The sequence below is a fragment of the Heloderma suspectum genome, chromosome 3 (genome assembly GCF_057233095.1).
Source record: "Heloderma suspectum isolate Gila_16-S chromosome 3, 16-S_ref, whole genome shotgun sequence".
NCBI lineage: Eukaryota > Metazoa > Chordata > Lepidosauria > Squamata > Helodermatidae > Heloderma > Heloderma suspectum.
The window spans coordinates 62766448-62788055 of NC_139460.1; the positions used below are offsets into that span (position 1 = coordinate 62766448).

The following is a 21608-nucleotide window of genomic DNA, read 5'->3' on the forward strand; positions in this document are numbered from 1 at the left end:
TAGCTAAAACCAAAAGGTGCACAATTACGTTTCTCATCTTTTTTACAACTGCACACATTACCACCAGGACGAAGCAAATACTTTTTTTAAAAGCTCTATTTTTTTATGAAGATACGGCATTATTAATATATTAAGAAAATCTACCTAAGGGTTTAAATCACAACTCAGCTGCATTGTGCCAGCAACCACAAAACAGAAAGCCCCAGACACACACAGGTTCTGGAGATACAGAGCTCCACAGGCCATGCAACTACTGTCACTGGCTGGAACTGTTGCAACAGCTGCTGACTTGAAACAGACCACCCTGAGCCACAAGCTGTTGCAATATCTCCTCCCCCAATAAAAGCAGCTCTGCGGTCCCCAGATCCTAAAGTAGGAGTGGGGAATGTGTTAGACTGCAGCTCCCATCATCCTTCACCACTGGCTACGACTGATGGGAATTGCAGTCCAAATTCAGCAGGGCCACACCTTCACTGCCCCATCCTAAAATAAGCCTAGATTTCATATAGAGCAGGGGGGTGGGGGTGAGGTGCAGTATTTCACAGGTGGTGAATGTCACCCTAATAGCACTTTAGATTGTAAAATAAATCATGTATTTACTTTTTGCATTTGTATTATTTTTATGTATCTAGGATTTCTGAATGTATTTTCAACTGAAACATTTATTTTCTGTATGTTACTATATCAAACAACTCTTAAATACATTTAATAATATACCTTTTTAAAAACTTTGTGCTTTTGAGCCTATGTAAAATCCTGTCAAGATGATCTCATCTGGTGTATCAGTGTTAGGTAACTAAGGGTGCAATCCTATGCATGTTTAGACAGAAAAAAGCCCTGCAACTCCCAGCATTACCCAGCCAGCAATGCTGGGAGTTGTAGGACTTTTTTCTGTCTAAACATGTATGGGATTTGCACCCTACGGTTGAAATCCTATACCTACTTACCTGAGATTAAACACCACTGAAATCAACAGGACTTACATTTGAGTAGACATGCTTAGGCTTGCAGTGCATGGCTATAATCCTAAACACACTTACTCAGTTCAGTAAACCCAATTAAACACAGTGGGATTTACTTCTGAGAAAACATGCACAGGATTCCTCTAAGCACAGCAGATTTTTAGGACATGATCTAGTCTTACCACAGACATAACTCGCATGTATGAAAAGTTCTCATAGACTTAATAGAGCCCTGTTTGCCCTTTTCTTTACCCATGCACTGGATGGGGCAATGGCCTATAATGGGGAAAAACTATCAAGCCTTTCCATGCACTCAGTGCAAGTTACTGATGGTCTGAAGCGCTAGTAACTTCAGTTGGACAGAGGGAGGGTCAGCAGGCAAAACAGGGCTTTAATGAAGCCATGGGGATATTTCCATGGACAAGCCCTGTATCCTGATTGGGAATCTATGTTTGTCTATTATATTAGCGTTTCAGAGAAAAGATTTTATCTCGTCAATTTTGTATTGTCTCAAACCCAATATTCTTTTTAAAATAATGCATCAAAGGCTTTTTAAAAAAAACAACAGTAGCTCCTAAAGATCAGAATGTCAGTTACCACATTTTGACTAAAAGTGACCTTATATATAGTGTATATAGATGACACTGCTCTGTGCCACTGAATTAAAATTAAAATTCTATCAGTATTTGTCTTTTATTTATATAATATGTTGTGTTGTTTTGTTTACCAAGTGTCAAACCAGCCACTTATTACAAACATGATCTACAAAGTGAGGAGGAAAAAGGAAGCGGTCAGGTGTCCTGGGACTGTAGTCCAAAATACAGAGTTGTAAGACTCAAGAGCATTGTGTAAACAAGCCTTTTTAAAATGAAGGAGCAGTCAAACACACACTTCTAGCCACCCAACATTTTGATGTGTAAGAGATTCTTCCCATGAAGCTAGGAATACATTAATGAAGCAATTGTGGGTGGGGCTATTTACGTGGGTTGTTCCCTGGCTGGAAAAGAGGGCAAATTTTAAGGTGGGAAAGAACTACCGTTTTCGTTCTCTCCCCTATGATGTAGGTTCAGATCACAGGGGGAAAACGGATATGCTGCTGCTGGTGTACATGAAGGGGATGTTACACATGCAACAAAATATTTGCTTCATATAGGAAGATCCTCATTTAGTGTGATACAAGACCTTTATCATATATTTGATATTTTAAGCCTCTCTCTCTATCTATCTATCTTCTATAGTAACTCCACATTACTTCTGCATCACTTGGCACGGACTGTTGGAAGGTACACAACCAACAAACACACCCACAAAATTAACTTTCAACTTATGCAGCAGACCATAATAATATCCTCTGAGGTCTATTAATGTTTTACACTGGGGAGATCACCAAAGTGGGAGAAAGCACAACACTTTGGATTGGATCCAGGATCTGCTTTCTGCAAGAGTAAGAGCGCTGCTCACAGAAAGTACCTCCACCTGATATTTGGGGATCCCGCTGCCCCTAGTTCACCCCAGTCAGCAGCATTTCCTAACTGTGTAGCATTTTCAGGGGGCTGGATCGAGCAGGGGACTCCACTTCCATCAGCACAGTTGATCCAGCGTAAATCTGCATCCAGCCCTTCATTCCTAGAATGTAAGTGCACAGATCTTATGTAAAATAATTTCTAAGGTAATTAAATGAAAAGCAAATTTACCTAAAAATATAAGAAAAGTTGTGGAGTCTGCTTTGTGCTTCTAGCAATGCTTCATACAACCCTAATTAGAGAACACACCCCATTTGCGTCTTTGGCGAGATATCAATGGTGGTGGTGGTATAGTAGGTTGGTTATTTTTGCCCCAAGAACTAGCACTTACTTAATAATCAAAATCAATTGTACTAAAAAGTGCTGATCCTTTTAGCTTCACAAGCCACTGCAATTTAGGATATCACTTTCAGTATGACAAGAGCAAGCCTCCTTAAGTATACAGAAGTTGGTATCACTGATACCAGGCAAAGCACATCCACTCAAGTCCAGCAGCTTTATATCCTTCTTCTATGTGTTCTCATTTTGCATTTCAAGAAATCAAGCAGTACCCTTCTCATTTTTAGATGCATGTGTTTTTATGGGTCAGTCTAGTAAACAGGTCCTGAGAATATTTTGAATTTTGGAACAATGAAATATCTTTCACAATTTTAATACAAGTACATGAACTATGTAAGAAACGTATTTCTGTGCATGAGATAACATTTTGCTCTTTCTGCGTAGATGCAGACTTTTAACTTTGGCTGATGCATGCCTTAAGTCCCTTCTGTCTCAATACAGATTTATGTGCATGCTTGACTCTTCCACTAAAATCTAGGTCACATGTAAGACTGCTTAATTTTGGCTGGATGGTGCCTTTAGATTACTTCAATGAGGCATTCGCTCCACAACGATACCACCAAGTTCTCTTTTTCTGCTTCTGAAGTAAGATTCAGTGCCTCAACACAGACAGTATCAGAGTTCCAAATTTGCTTCAGCGCATCCATATGTGAGAGAGGAAATCGTAACCCATGAGTCTTTATGAAAGAAAAAAAAAACAAATTAGAGAGACCAGATTGAACTACATTAGACACCTCTTACAAAGCACCTTATGCATGCCAATATGTACCTTGGCCCACTAACAACTGGTCTTATGCAGATGAACACTGTTCTTCACAAAAACCTTGTTACAAGTGTTTATACACAACTGTTTGTTAGCCTAAGGTGTTTTCCAGCCAAGCAAAGGCTCCTGCATAATAGCTTCACAAGATATCACAGTGATAGCTTGTGAAGGTCAGGGTAACTGTTTTGTCATTACAGGAGAGCCATGTGCCATCCTGATGTGGGAAACTACAAACTAACAGCAACCTGACAAAGTGACCACATGTGCTATCTCCACAGTGTGCATCAGCAGTATGAAAGTGCCTGCTTGTGTGCATGTTCTCTGTGTGAAAGCCGAGGACACTGTCATTTTGTGTATATGTAAACTCCAAGGATATACTATAGGATCGGAGCCCCATAGCCCTTGAATCTAGAAACCATTTATTACATGGATTACTATAAATACTTACCTGCCCTCTTTGGGGAAATAAGGGTACTTTACAGGAATTCCTAAATACGTTCTTATAGAGCAGTCAGCATAATCAGTTTGCTTTTAGTAAGCATCCTGCTTATACATATGAGATAGTTGTCTTCTATTAATCTACTAACAGTGCAATCCTAAGCATGCATACTTGGAAGGAAGTCCCATTGAACTCAATGGAACTTACTTCTAAATAGACTTTATAGGATTGTGCTCTTACAGTGTAATCCTACCAAGTCTGAACAGAGATCCAAAGGCTGCCTCATCCAAAGTCTCATGCAGGGTAGAAATGAAAGAGGAGTGGCATTTGTGGTACTGTATCCCTCTCTGCCCATGTTTTTTCCCCTACAATTTCCCTCCCACTGAAGCTAATGGGAAGGAAGGAATCTACACCAGCTCCAGGGCTGATGTAGATCAACTGCTGCTTTGAAACATATCTCAGGATCTTGTGGATCTACAATTTGCATCCTTAATGTAATGCTTTCACTGCCAGTGCATGCAAAACTTTGTACAACTGAGAATATTACTAGCATAACCTTAGATGTACAACTAATTCAGAAAAGCATTTAGCTATGCTTGCAGAGAACATGCATGAAACACATGGTGGAGTATAGGACCAAGTGATGGCTAGTTAATATATATTCAACACATTTGTAGGAAGTTATTTATCCTGATGTTTTAGTTATTCTGATTCACTTTGCATTCCCATTTCTAAAAACAAGTAGGGTATAAAAAATAAATTTTAATAACTAGCAGAGGTGAAGCAAGTTTTACAACTCAACTATAGAGCTTTAAATTGTTTCGATTCACATTAGCTCAACTCTAGAGCATACCACAGACAATGCCTCTATGTTCAAAGTGAATACACAATTCACAGCCCACAGCATGAGACAACATTCCTACTCTTAAGCATGTAGGAGAAAGGCTGCAGTTTTATAAGAGTGCATTAACTGAAAAGCAATTCTCTGCTTAGCTCATATTATTCTATTCACTATATTTTTATCCTGCCTAATGCCCAAGAAGCATGGGGCGGCATATGAGGTTTCCAGCTATGAGAGGGCGACTGGGCCAAGGTCATGCAAAATGCTTCATGGCTGAGTGGGGATTGAATTCAGGACTTACCAGTCCTAATCCAACACTAAAATGAAGAATCGCTGTGTAGTGGTCATCAAAATCATGTTTCATGATCAGCAGTAACCAAGTTTACAGAGAAAATCCCTTTAGCTTATGCTGAAACACAGCAAACTGGTTTTTGTATTGTTTGTATCCTCTGTTTATCTTCTGTTATAAACATTAACTTTTTCTCTAAAGTGGTTGGCAAGTGTTCCAGATTTCTGACCTACACCCCAGGGGGAGGGATTTCTCTCCCCATCTGGCCTAACCACTCTGTGGCAACTACCAAAATTATTCAGTCTAGGCTTTGAATGGAGAATTGCTTTGTCAAGGGAGCTGGGGAAAGTATCAGCTTCAGTCACAACTGCAAAAGCCAGGAAACCACCAAGCAATCAGCGCGGGCGGGGGGCCTTCCAGGGAACCCGGACTGAGATCTCAGGTGGGCAAGCTTTGGCTCACAGGCCTGAGGTTCAACACCCCAAGACTAGAAGGATCCTTGGGTCTGATTCAGCAGGGTGCCATGTTTCTCAAGAATGAAAGCAGCTTCTTGGGAGAGATGAAGAAGGTGGCAGCATGGCAGAAAAATGAACATACTGCTGACCAGCATACAGACAAAAGAGAGATCCAGACAGTAATCAAGATCTGAAAATAAGGAGGAATAATAGAGCTAATGAATAGAATACAAGACTAACCTCCACCGTTTCTTCCTCATTCATAATCTCATCCCCCATCATATGGGTTTGCCTTTTGTTCTTTAAAGAGTGATACACAAAAACCATTTCTTTAAGCGAATCATCCTGAAAAACAAGAGAGAAACACTGCTGCGCATTACCAAGCAAGCAACATGAAAGCACTTCAGCACAAAAGTCATCCCTCATCCTTCATAGTTAGAAGCTTCACTGTTTATTCCTTTTAAGGGTAGTTAATTATGTTAAGTATTTTTCTTACCAAAATTACTTCATGAAATTCCTGAGCTAAGGCCAGAATATGCTTATACACACACAAATATACGCATACATATGCATATACATACATACATACATACATACATATTATCAAGTATAGGTTTTAAAGTCCTGCAAAACATTAAGATCTTCCCTTTTCAGAACAGAGCAACAGTATCTCTATAATGACAAATCCCAATCACGTGCTATGGGATGCAACTAAGCAGTCTAAAAATAGCATACAGCCAATGTAATGACACAGAAAGCCCCAATGAAAAGCAAGTATCTGCAGACACTTCCTCTGTACTCACCAAAAGGTCTTGTTCTGGTTCCACTGTAATTACTGTATAATCTTTAAACCGTAACCTGATTGTGCTGCCCACTTTTGGTAGTGCTCCAACTAAACAAGGAAGAACAGCCACATTACTTTGCTGCTTATCCCTCTCAACTAAGACCTGATATAGATATTACTGCAGCTAGCCAATTCCTATAAAATTCCTAGGAATTCCTTACTCAAATGGTCTACTTGTATGAAGAATGTTAATGTCTGAAGTAGAGTCTCACAGAAGATCACCAGAACTATTTTTTTTAAATCATGGAAGAAGCTGCTGAAATCATCCATGTGTCCCCCTTCAGTTGTTAATTGAAATTTGAAAAAAAGAAAACAGGAGACTCTTCAGAAACTCAATACCTGCCTTGGTCCTTTGAAACAGTCCACACATTAACTCAACTATGGCAAGCCGCTTTTGTGTGATTGATAAATTATTCTATTGCTTCATCTATAGTACAGGCTGTCTCCCCACTCTTTATGAACAACACACACACAGTAAATTTAAAATGTCACCTGGAGCCAGAGAGTCAAAGCTAGTCCCCCAGAAAGGAGGTAATCTGTTCATAATAAAATCTTTTTTCATGTCGGATGACCTCAGTTCTCTGCCATTATCCAGACGGTCAGCAAGGCATCTCAGGAAGCCACTTAATTGCCTGGATGAATCAGACAAATCTACCTTCTAAATAAAGAGAACAAGAAGAATTTATACTATCAATTGGAAACAAAATCTTAATTTACTAGAGAAAGTGGTCTAAAATTCTCCAGGCATCATAGATACCAGCTCCCAAGCTACTGTACTGGGAGAAAATTGTTAAGGGTGGTTATTTCTGGAATAAGCAGGAGGGTTTTTTTTTTTTAACTCTTCTTCACATGGTTCCTTATTTATAAGCCTTTAATATTTTTCACCCTCGTGGTAATAAATATCTATGTGTAATCTGAAGCCTAGGAAATTAGCTCTCTTTATTACAAGACCTCTACCAAATGCTGCAGGGCCCTTTGCAAGTCTTACTTTGCCTACCTTTAATGTAAGGCATCAGAGTTCACATAATCTCCCATCATTATTTCAAAACAAAAAGCCTATACTTTCTCTCAGGACTTTGGCTTCTTTCTAAAATAGCTCTTGTTGTTTTATGATTCTGTCATGTAGAGCTCAGGCAAGAAAACAACATTGTCACATAACTGAAATGTGGGAGAACATCAAGATTTAGCAGTATACTGGTTTCACTCACAGGGCAGTTAAAAAGTTGGATAAGTTGATTTTTCCCTTGGATCAACTAGTGGCTGCTGATGAAAGTCATTATTTGCGTGCCAAATACGACTAGCCTGCTACGGCTGAATGGCAATACTTGCAATTGCAACATTTGTTAGAATCTAGGTTTGGCCCTGCCACTTTTACAGCTTCAGAGTCTCATTTGCTATTCGAAGCACTTATTGAGGCCAATCAGTCATATAGATCCACAATCCATGTTTCTAAATACGTATTATTGGTGAATAAATATGATCCACAGGATCTTAAGCAGGGATGGAATAAGGAACTGGATTGTCCCATTTTGCTTCATCAATGGATAGCCACTTTAGTGTATGTATCTGAAGTGTCTATGGATCTCAGGTTATGCCTTACTCAGCAAAAACTCTTCTTCTATGTCTATTGGACACCACAATGTCTCTTTAATAAGGTTTTAAGTTGGCTAATTGCTGGAAGTGTAACACAGCTAATGCCTCTGTTAACCATATGCTTTGGCAATGCCCAATAGTTGCCTCTTTGGGGAGTTGCCTCTTTTTTTAGCTTATTATACAGATAATCCTTGTATTGGAACACTCTTTAATATTTACTAATGTAAATGTCTGCTTAAATTATCTACCTGCTTCCTGAAAGTTAATGCATGGTCAGAGCAAATGGATTCGACAGCTAAAAGACTGATATAACAACATTGGAAGGATAAATGCTCATCTCCTATCATGCAATTGATTGAGGACCTAACAATGCTTTCAACATTTGAATGGGTGGTGGTATGTAGACACCACTTGTGAATGGATACATATATGGATATTTGGTCTCCTTTAGTTGAAACTTATGTATCATTCTTAGAAAGCCATATTTACATTCATATATACGTATATATATATATATACACACACACACACACACACACACTTCATGTGCATACTTTGAAACGGATATATTCACATTTATGTAGCTACATTTTTTCTTTTCCTGTTTTTTGTTTAAATTTCACAGTAATTTTTTTTAAAGAAGAACCACACAGTGGGACCCATTCACACAACATGCTCACCCACACTCAGTGGTTGAGTGTGGGTTGTTTGTTGAATCATGGGTTATCATGTCTGAATGCAGCCAGGGTGGCTTGTTAACCACGCAGTGTGGCTTATTTTTCTCAAACAAGCCACCTTAAGAACCTATGCTTTGTTGTTGAGTTATTCATTGTGGTTAACAAGCCACACAGCAGGGTTACCAAGCTACTCTGGCTGTGTTCAGACAACATGATAAACCACCCTGTGGAAAACGTGCTATATTCAGGCAACACACTCACAGTTCAGCCAAAAAAAAATCCTTCAAAACAACCCACACTCAACTACTGAGTGTGGGTTAGCGTTTTGCCTGAACAGCCCCAGTGTGCAAGACCTGCTACTAAGAGACAAGGCTGTCATCTCTTCTCCCCACAAAACAACACATTTTGGAACCCCTAATGAAGATCATGGGAATTACTCTATCCTTAAAATGGAGACCAGCAACTTTTCTTCTTGGAGCACTGGTTTTTTCCTTTAGCCGTGCAACTTTACCATCAATAACTGTCTTGGAATGCTCTTCCTAAACTCAACATCTTCTTTTGCTGTATCCAAAACAACCTCAGGAACCACATCCAGCAAGAAATCTCTCCAAGAGCTGGCATACAGAGGACAAAACAAAACCATTAATGACAAGGAAGCCAATCCAGAGCAACATTTCTTGTTGAAGAGAAAGAACACGTAAAAGCTGCCTTTGAGCGGCAGGCCAAGTGCCCATCAAGAGCAACATCCTGTCCAACAGTGTCAAATCCAGATTGATTTAAACTAAGAAAGCTTTTAAACAGAACAAGCATCCATGTATGTTGGGAGTAGGCAAGGTGGTGTTCTTAAGTACTAGCATGCCCTTGGGCACCTGCCAAGATGTCCTACCCTTCCTACTTTAAAAAAATAAATTTTCTTACTGGCAGCTGGGATCACTTCAAAGCAAGTGAGGACCTCCAGCCACTGCTATCTTAATTTTCCATTAATCCCTCTGGGCCACATGTGAGGCTCAGAGACATCCTTAATAAATGAAGGTGACGGGCAGCTAAAGCCTGATGCTTTCCTCTGCAGCATGCCCAGCTGCAGAAGAAGGAGCTCCTGACAATTCTGTCCGGGGGGGGGGAGAGCTAAAGAGAGTATCATATGCAGACCATGCTGCATACAGAGTCAGAGAGAGAGAGAGAGAGAATGGCTGGAGGCGAGATAGCACTCTTTGTGTGCATGCATGCACGCACATGAGAGTGTGTGTGTGAGAGAGAAAGAGAGTGTGTGTATTGCGGGGGGGGGGGGGATCCAGAGTGAGAGAGAAAAAGATAGGGGAGAATGTGCTCAGGGAGAAAAGTTTACCTTCTGTGAGACAGGTTTCTGTTGGAGCTCAAAATTGTGGGTTCAAAGGAGTTGTGTATTGTGGTGGGGCTCAGAACCTACCTCTGCCTTGTACTCGGTATTTTGGGCAGATAACTTGTCCGCTGTGACTAGCCACACCTCCCATGGTAGCCATTTTGTTGTGGTGCCCAGGACAGTTTCTCAGCTGGCCAAATGTACCAACAGGCCCCAGAAAATTGCCTGCCCTGATGTATGTACTCATGGCCTACATGATCACTATATATACCTTAATGTTTCAGGGAATCAGACAGCATATGTATGCCCAGAGTTTCACTAATAACTGGCAAAAAAGAAACAAACACATTCAAGAAAGAAAAAGAAATGAAAACAGAACATCTTAAAAGTACAAAATAAATAAACAGTCAGCCAAAGAGAAATCTAAGACGAGGTCCCAGAAATCAGACAAAAAAGGAAGTCTTTACAACTGTTCGTAAACAAAAGCACGGAGAAACAATTTCCCAAGTCTAAAGGGAGGTCATACAATAGCTTCAGGGCTATGGCTGGAAAAGGCTCTCCTAGCAACACATATTCATATTGCAAACATCAGTACAGCTGACAAAGCAAAAGCTACACATTTCTACCTCCTGACATTTAACAAGGATCAGGCTGCAGCATTTTGTACTAACTGCAGCTTCAAAGTCATCTTCAAGGCCAGACACATGTAGAACACATTGCATACTCAAGACTGGAAGTTACAAAATCATGGATCAATATGACACAATTCTGGTTCTCCAAGATGGGGAGTAGCCTACACAGCAAGTATTCGATAAGGAGAGCTTCTACAGACCACAGCAACCCATTCATGAAAAAGCTAGGCAAAGCCAAAAATGCCACCATGGCTGCAGATCTGCATTAATGGACTAACAATTACTGTACTGATCATCAGTGTACTTCACCCTGCTAAGGCTTGAAGCGCAACGTGGGAACTGCTCTCTGCCTATTCATCTAAGCTAGGATTGGGCAACTTGTGACCCTCCAAATGTTTTGGCCTACTCCTTTCGGTGCCAGGTGAAGACCTTTCTATTTTCCCAGCATTTTAGCATTCTAGTCTTTTAGCTCTGCTCTTTTAAATTCCTATTTTAAATCTCTGCATTGCTGCTAGATTATATTCTAGATGTACTTTTATATTGTAGTTTTAAGCTTTCATATTTTATATTGTTTTATGCTGTACCTTGGGGTTTTAATTTTTGTGAACTGCCCAGAGAGCTTTGGCGATTGGGCAGTATAGAAATGAAATAAATAAATAAAATAAATACAACTCCCATCAACTCCCTAACCAGCATAGCCAACAGTGATGATGGAGTTGTAGGGCAAAACATGTAGAGAGCAACAAGTTGCCAACTCCCCATCTAAGCTCATACTTACATGGTTTCACTCAAAGCAAAACATTTTAGCTTGCAGATTCATTCACCTCAAAATCACTGGCAACACAACTATACTAAACACAAGGTGCTTACTTGTTCTGATAGGTACTGATGGTCACATGGGTAGAATGAGATACCCCAGGAGGTGTGTCAGCTTGATGAATGGTACCTCTTGGAAAATATAACAAGTCTCCTGGCTGGAAGGAAGTGTTGGCAAGACCGTTAAAAATAATTGAAACTGCTTGGGGCTATGCTAGTGTCCTTGCAAAATAAAGAAACATTACTCAGAATGTTCCCAATTTCATCCAGAGCTCTTTCGTAATGGAAGCAATGCCACCCAAAATCCTACAGTTTATATCTAGTTTATACTCCCCTATGAAGGAACGTTACAACAGCTGGGATTGTTTAGCTTGGAAAAAGGTGAGTAAGGAGAGACATGATAGAGGTGTACAAAATTATGCATGATGTGGAGAATGTGGGTAGGGAGACATTTTTCTCCCTCTCATAATACTAGAATCCAAGGTCATCCCATAAAGCTGATTGGTGGGATATTCAAGACAGATAAAAGGAAGGAGTTCTTCACACAGCACACAGTTAAACTATGGAATTCAACTACCACAAGGCAGAGTGATAGCCTCCAATTTGGATGGCTTTAAAAGGGGGTTAAATAACTACCTGGAGGAGAAGGCTATCAATGACTTCTAAGCCTGATGGCTATATGCTACCTCCAGTATCAGAGGCAGTATGCCTATGTACACCAGTTTCTGGAGAACATGGGAGGGAGGGTGCTGTTGCATTCATGTCCGGCTTGCGGATTTCCCGTGGGCAGCTGGTTAGCCACCGTGTGAACGGACTAGATGGACCCTTGGTCTGATCCAGCATGGCTCTTCTTATGTTCTTATATAAAATATCTTATGCCACCTTTCTACTTCTACTACCCACACAAAAAATAAGATTCAAGTGGCTTACGAAGTCATTAAATACTGTAATACAGTATCAATAAAAACAGCCAAAGGAGAAGATATAAACGACACAGCAGCACAGCATTAAACAATGTAGAAATTTCAAGCACTCCCTTTCATCCTAATATAGAAAAATCCTGCAGGAACTTGGTAAAAGTGGCTGAAAGTAGATGCACAGGGAGATAAGCCCTGCCAAGCAAGGTGGGCTAATCCCTCTTTTTAACATCTAGAGGGGATGGGAAGCCTCGCCACCAGCACTGAGCTAACTACGTCAAAGTCTACAGAATCTATCCTTCCCTATGTGGCTTAGACATCGTGGACTGAAGACAGGTACATCCAGCACCAGTACCTTTAGTAAAAAGTCATGTGTCGGACTCCCAATTTTCTCCTCTGGCTCAGCATTGTATTCCTGAGCGAGATGTACGGTAGGCTGGTAGAGCCGCCAGTGCTTCTCTCCTTCAAGCTGTAAGATGAACACCTGCAAGGACCACAAGTCAATGAGCATCAAAATACCCCACAGTTCTTTTACCAAATGCCACTAAGAATAAACGTTTGGTGCAAGCCAGCTCTTCATTTATCTTTGTAACATATACAGCCTTGTAACACTGAAAGTAGTGGGTTGTATTTTGAAACAAAATTCAGCTGTATATGCACACACAACATCCATTACATGGACCCATATGACTTCCACAAAGTCACTTTATTCTACCCTTGAAAGCACCTGTGACCAGGAAAATCACAGTTCACTGTAGGGCTCTTACCTCAACATCATCGTAGTGCGGAGGCAGGCCTTGGGACCCTGGGGGAGTAATGTAAATATTTGATCCAACCAATGACCCAAAGTAGCATTCCAACTTCTCCTGGATCCTCCAGAGCTCATCCTTTAAAAAAAAAAGGGGGGGGAGAAGGGACAGAGAAAAAGTTAGCACTGCCAAGGCAATGGCACTTTCTTCTCCCAGCCCCTTTACCTCTCATGCTTGCATTCTATAATTCCAAATACATCTATCACTCTAAAGAGGATGTCCAAACGACCTGCATGAAAAAAATCAAACAGCAAATAGTGCAACACACCTCAAGGGCAAGAGTGCCTGCTGCCATACTCATACATACAGTTGCTGCATTTTCTGAAAATATGTCTGGAAGCCAGACCAAAAGGCAGAAAACAGAAATCCGAGGGGTCAAATTTTGTTCCTTTCTTCCTACCACCAGCTATCCAGCATAACTGGTTATAAGATGACTAGCAATACGAATCTCTCTCTTGCCATTTCAAGTAGGCAACAATATAAAGCCAGGTCCTATACTGCTGGGGTGGGCAACCTGCAGCCCTCCACCTAATTTCATGCAGGTGGAGCAAGCCCAGGGGGAAAAGGGAAGGACAAGGTGGAAAAAATGCAGTGGAGGCAGAATCTGAAATAGAGCAAGGGAAGGGGGAAGTCCTTTGCAAGTGATCAGTTCAGAGCTCTGGCAAGAGAGATCTGTTCCTCCCCCAGCAGCCTGCTGGGCAGAGAGAAAGAGAGACAAAAAGAGTAGATGTGGGGGAAGGGTTGGCAGAAAGAGAACAGGGGTAGCAGAGAAAATGGAGAGAAAAGGGGCAGCCCCACCCACGTTAGGCCCCAGCCCTACCCACTATCAGCATGCTGCCCTCAGCAGAAAAAAGGATCCTCACCCTTGCTATACTTCATGGTGTTCCTGGGGCACTGCATCCAGCCAATCATGAGTCCATTTTGTGTTCTCTTCCAATCGAATTATTTTGATTGCACTGGATCCAAAGTATGCTCACTCAATATGGGCTTCCCCACTCCCTCCTCCCCACTGTGGCCCCCCTCATGCCCCCACAAGCCTCTCCTGAGGTCCAGGGAAGGCACGGGGTGTGGAGGACTACAATGGGAGAGGAAGATCAGCGAAAATCAGGCAGAGGCAACCTCTGCATACAGCCAATTAGCTGCAGTGATTTCTTCTAAAGTGAAATGGAATGGAGTATCCTGAAAGAGGGCTGGCTGGAACATGGTCAGGGACCCTCTACGCTACAACATTGCGCTGAAGGTCTCACTTGTTGAACTGTAATCTTATTATCATAGCTATATGAACTCTCCTGGAAACAACTTGTGGATTCATACAGAAGAGGATCAGTACTAATTTCGGAAGTTCATTATAGTAACAAGGAATGGGTGTCAATTGCAAATACAATATTAGACAAGTTTGGCAGTTTCAAAGTTGTAGATGAGTGGTTGACAACATATCATGCACAATTCTTTGGAATGCTAAAATGTAACAAATGTGTCAACACTTTTCTGTACCTTTTTTTAGATTTAAGAAAAAAACAATGTAAGGGAAGTACATGATATTGTCTTTAAATTTTTACAGTATTCTAATAAAAGTTTCTACACAATAAAACATTTAAATCTCATTAAGCGTGCTTCAATTTTTCCCCTCAGTTATATCAGGTCAAATGCTTGGGGGTGTATTCGGACAAAAAAGTAACATGGGGTACTGTTTAAAGCTTTGTTGTACAAGTAAAATAAACATGCTAAATCAGATTGCTCTCTAGGAGAAGGGAAGGCAATGTGGCACCCTTGGGCACCTATACACCCCCGACACCTTTCTTGACATCTGCCAAGATGCCCTACCCTTCCCACTTTTTGCCTACCTTTGCTCTAGGGCATCAGAAAATTTTACAATACAAACTGAAGATTTTCTGTTACAAATTACTCCATGAAGATTTGCATAAGAAAATTTTCACTTCAAACTTTTCCAAAAAAACCCACATCACTACCCCAGTTAAATGATTTCAAGTCAAGATCCTAATTCCCATGCTGTCAATACAGAAGTAACTGTGTATCAAGTAAGACTGATATACAAAATTATAATTAAAAACCTGAGCAATCTATGATGTTCCACTCAGTTTAGAAGCACCCCTGAGCACTTTTCAATCCAGTCTGGCAACAGCTGTATGCAGCGCTAAACCCAGGCAAAGGACGGGTACACACAATTCTACGGTCTGCTCCCTAAATCCTTGTTAATTGTATGTCCAGGTAAATCTAAGATTATACAATTGCAAAAGCAACCACAAATGACAGGGACTGCTGAATCTTACCTTAAATCTCTGGGGCTGGTGAAACTGTATTGTAGCTTTTTTCTGATCAAAGTCTTTCTTCAGTTGTACATAGCTGACTTTGCCATCTTTGTTAAAAACCATTTTTTTCCCATTCATGCATCTGCAAACATTAATGTCCCTTCCATAATATAAACCCTGTTGGACTATGTCTTTCAAGTCAGTTAACTGAAAGAGAGACTGATGGTACAAGGCCACAGAGGGGTCGTCTCTCTGAAGCAGCAGTGGCTTCTGCTCCCAGTATTCCCTGAAAAATTCATCTTGTTTGATAGGAGAGATCAAACACTCAAATAAGCTCTCTGGCCTGTCACAATGCCAAAGCAAAGGACAGGTTGCTTCCACTTTTGCTTGTTTGCTTGGTGGATGTTGTGCCTTCTCTGTTCCAACCAGTCTTCCTCCTTTCTTGGGCATGATCCTGCATAAGTAACAAAGAAATTAACAGTATGATCCTGTGCCTGTTTACCCAAAGCAAGTCCCACTAAATTCAATCTGGATTTACTTCTAAGTGGGCAGAGGACTGCAACCCATTTTAGGAGTGTCCCATTGGATTCAGTAGGACTTACTTCCGTGTAAACCTGCTTAGGATCAGGCTGCATGACCACCAAAAGGAACAAGCTAAGGCTGTCTTCCTGGGCACAATTTCAAGGCAGTTCATTCCCACAGAACTCAGTGCGACTTACAAGTAAACATGCACTGGATCAGACAGCACAGCTGCAATCCTGAGCACAAGGCTTCTAGAACAACATCCGACTGGAATTAATGGGATATCAAAAACGTATCATTAAGACTGAAGTGACTGAACTTATCACGTTATAAGTTAAGACAAAATTACCTCATCTGAGGTAATTAAATATGAGAGGGAGGACAGGTAACAGGAAAATCTGTGAAGAATGTACTCCCTTCCAATCATTCTCCACAGAAGAAAAAGGTATGCAAATGATTACCAAGACCCTGACTGATGTATATGCAGGTCTGAATTAGCCTTGATAAGTTTACTGCTGTATGAGCTCCTGCCTTTTCAGTACTTTTTCCTGCTACCGACTCATAGCTTCTTTACTAGGTTTGAGAGACAGGATTTATACAAAAACTGAACTGCATCTCAGCAGGGTCACCTCAGCTTTTCAAGCCTCCATTATCAGATTGCATGCATTTTAGTTTTAAGACAAAGCTTTTAAAAGGCTGCTCTGTCTGGCTCCCTGGGATCCCATGACATTTTCTGTGACAACGGTAATTGCCTGGTGTCCTCAATCCACCTTCCCATTCTCTGGGAGACAACTACCTGCCTGTTACCAGCGGTTTCAGCTTTAAAAGTGCCAGAGAAACACATCATGTAAAACACTTTGAGATTTAATAAAAATACACACACACCAAAATAAGATGCTCAAAGATATTATGTGCATGTTGCCATCCTGCCATTTAACAACTTGTGCAGCCTTTGGACAAGGAAGATAATTCATAAAACATAAGTTCCCTTCCCTGTCTGCTGCATTTTAAACTAAATATTTTAATGGGTACCGCTTTATGCCCCCCCTCCCCTGTGTTTAAACCTACTTAAAAGCTGCAGGAAAACTGCTAATAGGAACAGGCAGATGCAAATGTGAAATGGTGGGGAAGAGAAAAAGAGAAAAAGCATGTTCCACACACACGTGAGAGCTGCCAGACCAAAACACTGAAAAGGTAAAGATAAGTATCACAGATCTGCAGTCTTTTGAAATTGGGTGTTTTGAAACAAGCCACACTCTTTGTTGTCTAAGAAAAGCAGAGTTTTGAAACGGGCCTTTCCAAAAGCATGTAATTCTTAGCATTTGTGTGGCACTTTAGAGTGTTCAAAGCACTTTAGGGCACAATCGCATATGCATGTTTAGACAGAAACAATTCCTACAACTGTAGGTCCTACAATTGTAGGCCTTGTTTCTATCTAAACATGTATAGGATTGCACCCTTATTTATTTAGTACATTTATATCTCACCCTTTTTCCATCATGGAACTCAAAACGATATATATATATAGATTCCCAGGCAGTCTCCCATCCACACACTGATCAAGCTTGGTGCAAGGCGCTCAGCCTTCTGACTATACACTTTGTACACATGATCTCAACAGTCTTTACAACCCTGCAAAGCACGTTACTGACCCATATTGCAGATGGGAGACCATGCTTGCCGAAGGCCACATAGCGAGCGCCAGGTTGAACTGAGATTTGAAGCTGGGCACTGTGGTACACAAAACCTGCACCCTCAATTCTGTAACAACAGTGCATTCTCCATGGAAATCCAAATAAATGCTCATAATCTAGTGAACAGGCTGCAGTCATTTCTAATGAAACAAGAGGCGAGGACAACTCTTGATAATAACAGCTTAAACCTACTTAGTTACAGCAAGAAGATCACCCTTCAGACTGTACACTTTGTGTACATGACCACAACCATCTTTATAGCAACCCTGCAAGGCAAGATTCCCTCCCACACAGCAGACCCTCTTGCCCACATGGGGTAAAATCCAACTTAAGTCCTACTTGGAGTAGACCCACTGAAATTAATGGGGCTTAAATTTGTCATGACTAACTTAAGCCTCCTTATAGTCCAGCTCTCACAGCCATACATTACTACTGGGAAAACCATAGCTTTGATTAGACGGACCTTTGTCGGCAAGGTGATGTCTCTGCTTCTTACTATGCTGTCTAGGTTGGCCTATAAGGAAGGCTGAGCGCCGAAGAATTGATGCTTTCGAACTGTGGTGCTGGAGAAGACTCTTACGAGTCCCCTGGACTGCAAGGAGGTCAAATCAGTCCATCCTAAAGGAAATCAACCCTGACTGCTCATTGGAAGGACAGATAATGAAGCTGAAGCTCCAATATTTTGGCCACCTAATGCGAAGAGAAAACTCCCTGGAAAAGACCCTGATGCTGGGAAAGACTGAAGGCAAAAGGAGAAGGGGACGGCAGAGGATGAGATGGCTAGATAGCATCACGGATGCAATGAATATGAACTTGAGCACGCTCCGGGAGAGAGCGCAGGACAGGAAGGCCTGGCGTGCTATGGTCCATGGGGTCACGAAGAGTCGGACACGACTGAACGACTGAACAACAACTTAAGCCTCATTCATTTCAGTAGGTCTACTCGAAGTACGCCTTATTTTTACCCATGGCCTGCGGAAAGCCTTCCTCCCCAAAATCAAAGGGTTTTCTGGTCTGCCTCCCACTCTCTCTTTACCCCATACAAGCGAACGCGGACCGCACAAGAGCAGCGAAAAGTATTCCCCGCCCTGTACCGTGTTCCGAAGATAACGCCCGGCTACCGGCACTTATCGGCAGCACTCGGAACCCGAGCCGGGGGCAAGGGCCACCCCTCAAAACAAGTAGCACTCTGGGAAGCCCAACCATTCCCACTTCAAGAAGCCGAAGGAGGCGCCACAAAAACAGGCTTCCTCCAGCGAACGGAGAGGGTGGCGCCGAAGAGAAAGCGGGAGCCGGCGGAGCGGGGCTGGAGCGCCCATCATTTTTTCTGGCCAGGGACGGGGCTCGGCGAGAACGTCCTCGATTTGCAGCACGTCGGGAGACGGGCGAAGAATGTTGCAAGGGGAAGGGGCTGAAGCAGCGCTAGCCGCGGCACATCTATCCGGGCGGGCTGAAGAGGCCACGTTGCCCTGGTGTTGCGCTAAAGAGCGCGCCGCTCGGGGAGCCGCCCAGCCCAGGAAGCGCCAGGATGGCTGGCGGCGCTTCTCCGTGAAGGGAGCAAGAGGCGGCGGGGCCATTTCTAAGGGAAGGCCGGGGGTGGGGTGGGGGGCGACGCGACGCAGGGCAGCCTTCCCTGAGCTGGTGCCCTCCAGATGCACTGGACTGCAACTGCCATCATTCCCAGCCATCAGTCCCGGGAGTTGCAGTCGCACATATCTGGAGGGCACCAGCTTGGGGAAGGCAGACATGGGGAGGGGGGGCGCTTGCTACGCCACTAATTCCCAGGAGAGGCCCGGGCGTTCGGGGGGAAGCCGAGCAGACAGCTCCCGCCGCTGCTCCTCGCCCGCGCTTTACACCGACCTGCCTAAGCTTCAGCGCTCCCTCGGCGCTGGGAACGACACGTGGGCGGGCGCAAAGGCTGCCCCTCCGCGCGTTTCCTGTAGGGGGGCGGGATGGAGGAGGGTCTGGCGCGCCCCTTCCTCCTCCTCGCCTGTTGACTGGGACTTGTTGCCTTTGCCCGCCTACTAAATAGGCTCGGCCGGGCAGTAGCTTGGCGGCAACTGGGAGAAGCGCTTGTGGCAGAGCCGGCGCTTCGCCTACGGAAGTTGCGTGACGCACAGAATGGCAGCAGATGTATCCTAGACTTGCCTCCCCTCGGCCAGCCTAAAAGTTCGGGGGCGGGGGGAGTAGGGGGGCAGTTGGTCTGTTTTGCAGGCCTTTTAAAGACAAAATCGTAAATAGTTTAGTTACTTGGTTGTAAAAAAAAAAATGGGGCAGAGCCCCCCCCCCCCCCCGCTACAGGCCTGCCTCCCCTTCCGGCTGGGAAATCCTGGGCCTGTTGAATTTCTACCTGATGCAAAAAGGGAGAGCTTTGCAAAGTGGGGTTGGGGAGGTAGCCCTAGCCCAAAGAGAAGGAAGGGGGAATGTTTCCATCCAACTGAATGAATGTTTCCATGTAATTTAAAAATTACAAAGCACTTCAAATAAGACCTTTTCTTGCAGCTCACCCAGCCGGTTTCCACTCTGGTCTCTCCTCATCATTCCCCACTCCAAACCAGCAGGATGATTACAGGTTTTGCGGGGTACAAAACACCTGCAAAAACAACAAAAAACGCTTTCCACTCCCAGCCTACACTAACGTTATATAGATGGGACAGTGCACCACAGGATTGTATTCATTTCAGTGGATCCCATTCATTTCAGCCATTACGTTAAAGAGGACTAATATTAGATGCAACCCATTGTCATGGGGCAAGGGACTTGCAGAAGCATCACCCAAAGGCTAAAACAGGTGGTCATCTTGTGACCCTCCAGACATTTTGGCTTACAACTCATTCATCATCCTTCACCATTGGTTATGCTGGCTAAAGCTGATGGGAGTTGTAGGCCAAAACAACTGGAGGGCCTGAAGTTACCCATCCCAGGGCTAAAAAGTGCAATTGGCACTTTGCACAAGAAGAACCACATTGCAATCAAAATTATACAGTTATGAGTTGATATGGTTGTCCAAGGCATCCCTTTAACTTTTGGCACAACTTGGAGGCTTTTTGAATTTGACAAGAGAAAGTAGCTTTACATTTTGATTCAGGCTTCCCCAACCTAGTGCCCTCCAGATGTGTTGGACTACACAGCTGGTTGTGGGATTTGTACACCTACACATCTGGAAGGGACCAGGTTGGGGAAGGTTGTTTTGACTGAAGAAGCATTGTTGCTGGTGGCGGACTGCTCTGCTTAGATACTGTTTTGGGGCTAGGACAGTAACATCACTGCCTCTAAAGAGCACTGCTTTTGCTCTTTGCTCAAACCAGGCCCTTAGATGGAAATTTGGGTTGGGCAGGACTAATGGTAGAGGGGGAATATAAATTAACACAAAACAGAAACCCCTAAACATAGGTAGTCTAACATGTATACACTGAAGTTAATAAAATCATTTACAGTTTTGGAGTGAGTGTATATGTGCAAATCTGGGTATTTTGCCTTCTTACAGAATACAGCACATGCATAGGCTATGAAAATTTAAAACTTCTTGGTAAGTAGTATTAAAAGATGTCTATAGTAAAACTGCTCATCTTGAGTTAGCTATTGTGATGGCCATCCTGGGCTCCTTGCGAGGAAGGATGGGATATAAATGAAATCACCTCTATCCTAGCTGCACAGGACCCTCAGAACTGACTTCCAAACTTAATCAACCCCTAATTGAAAGAACCATTGGAAAACGTACTAAAACCAAATTAATACAAATGTTATTTTTTTAGCAGAGAAGAACCTCTCAAAATATGATACTGAGAATGAAGTTTTCAACTGGAGCCAGAAGGATGACTTGAAATGTCTGTAAAAGTCAGTGACAACGTTGCAAGGCATATCTTTTGTCAGGGAAATTCCTA

At 42.6% G+C, this 21608-nt stretch overlaps 1 protein-coding gene across 2 annotated transcripts; it reads right to left on the reverse strand.

Moving 5' to 3' along the window:
- Nucleotides 1-19: 19 nt before the first annotated feature.
- RIOX2 (ribosomal oxygenase 2) lies at nt 20-19631 on the reverse strand. 2 transcript variants are annotated; one of them, XM_084843407.1, is made up of 10 exons: nt 19585-19631; nt 15530-15962; nt 13197-13316; nt 12785-12913; nt 11567-11670; nt 9237-9339; nt 6948-7113; nt 6415-6503; nt 5852-5956; nt 20-3501 (listed from the first exon to the last, which is right to left on the reverse strand). In XM_084843407.1, the coding sequence occupies exons 2-10, from the start codon at nt 15956-15958 to the stop codon at nt 3343-3345; spliced, it is 1404 nt and encodes a 467-aa protein (XP_084699533.1). In that variant the 5' UTR covers nt 15959-15962; nt 19585-19631; the 3' UTR covers nt 20-3342. The 2 variants fall into 2 exon arrangements, with proteins under 2 accessions (XP_084699533.1, XP_084699534.1); XM_084843408.1 differs by lacking the exon at nt 19585-19631 and adding an exon at nt 18819-19274 and having other exon boundaries at nt 1628-3501.
- Nucleotides 19632-21608: the final 1977 nt, after the last annotated feature.

What these genes read in the sequence shown, in the direction of transcription:
- RIOX2 (XM_084843407.1), bottom strand. Translation starts at nt 15,958, where the DNA reads ATGCCCAAGAAAGGAGGAAGACTGGTTGGAACAGAGAAGGCACAACAT. An exon ending in CGCACTACGATGATGTTGAG is followed by an intron (nt 12,914 to 13,196) that starts GTAAGAGCCCTA and finishes TGGTCCTTGCAG; the next exon opens with GTGTTCATCTTACAGCTTGA. An exon ending in ATCAGTACCTATCAGAACAA is followed by an intron (nt 9,340 to 11,566) that starts GTAAGCACCTTG and finishes TCTGTATGCCAG; the next exon opens with CTCTTGGAGAGATTTCTTGC.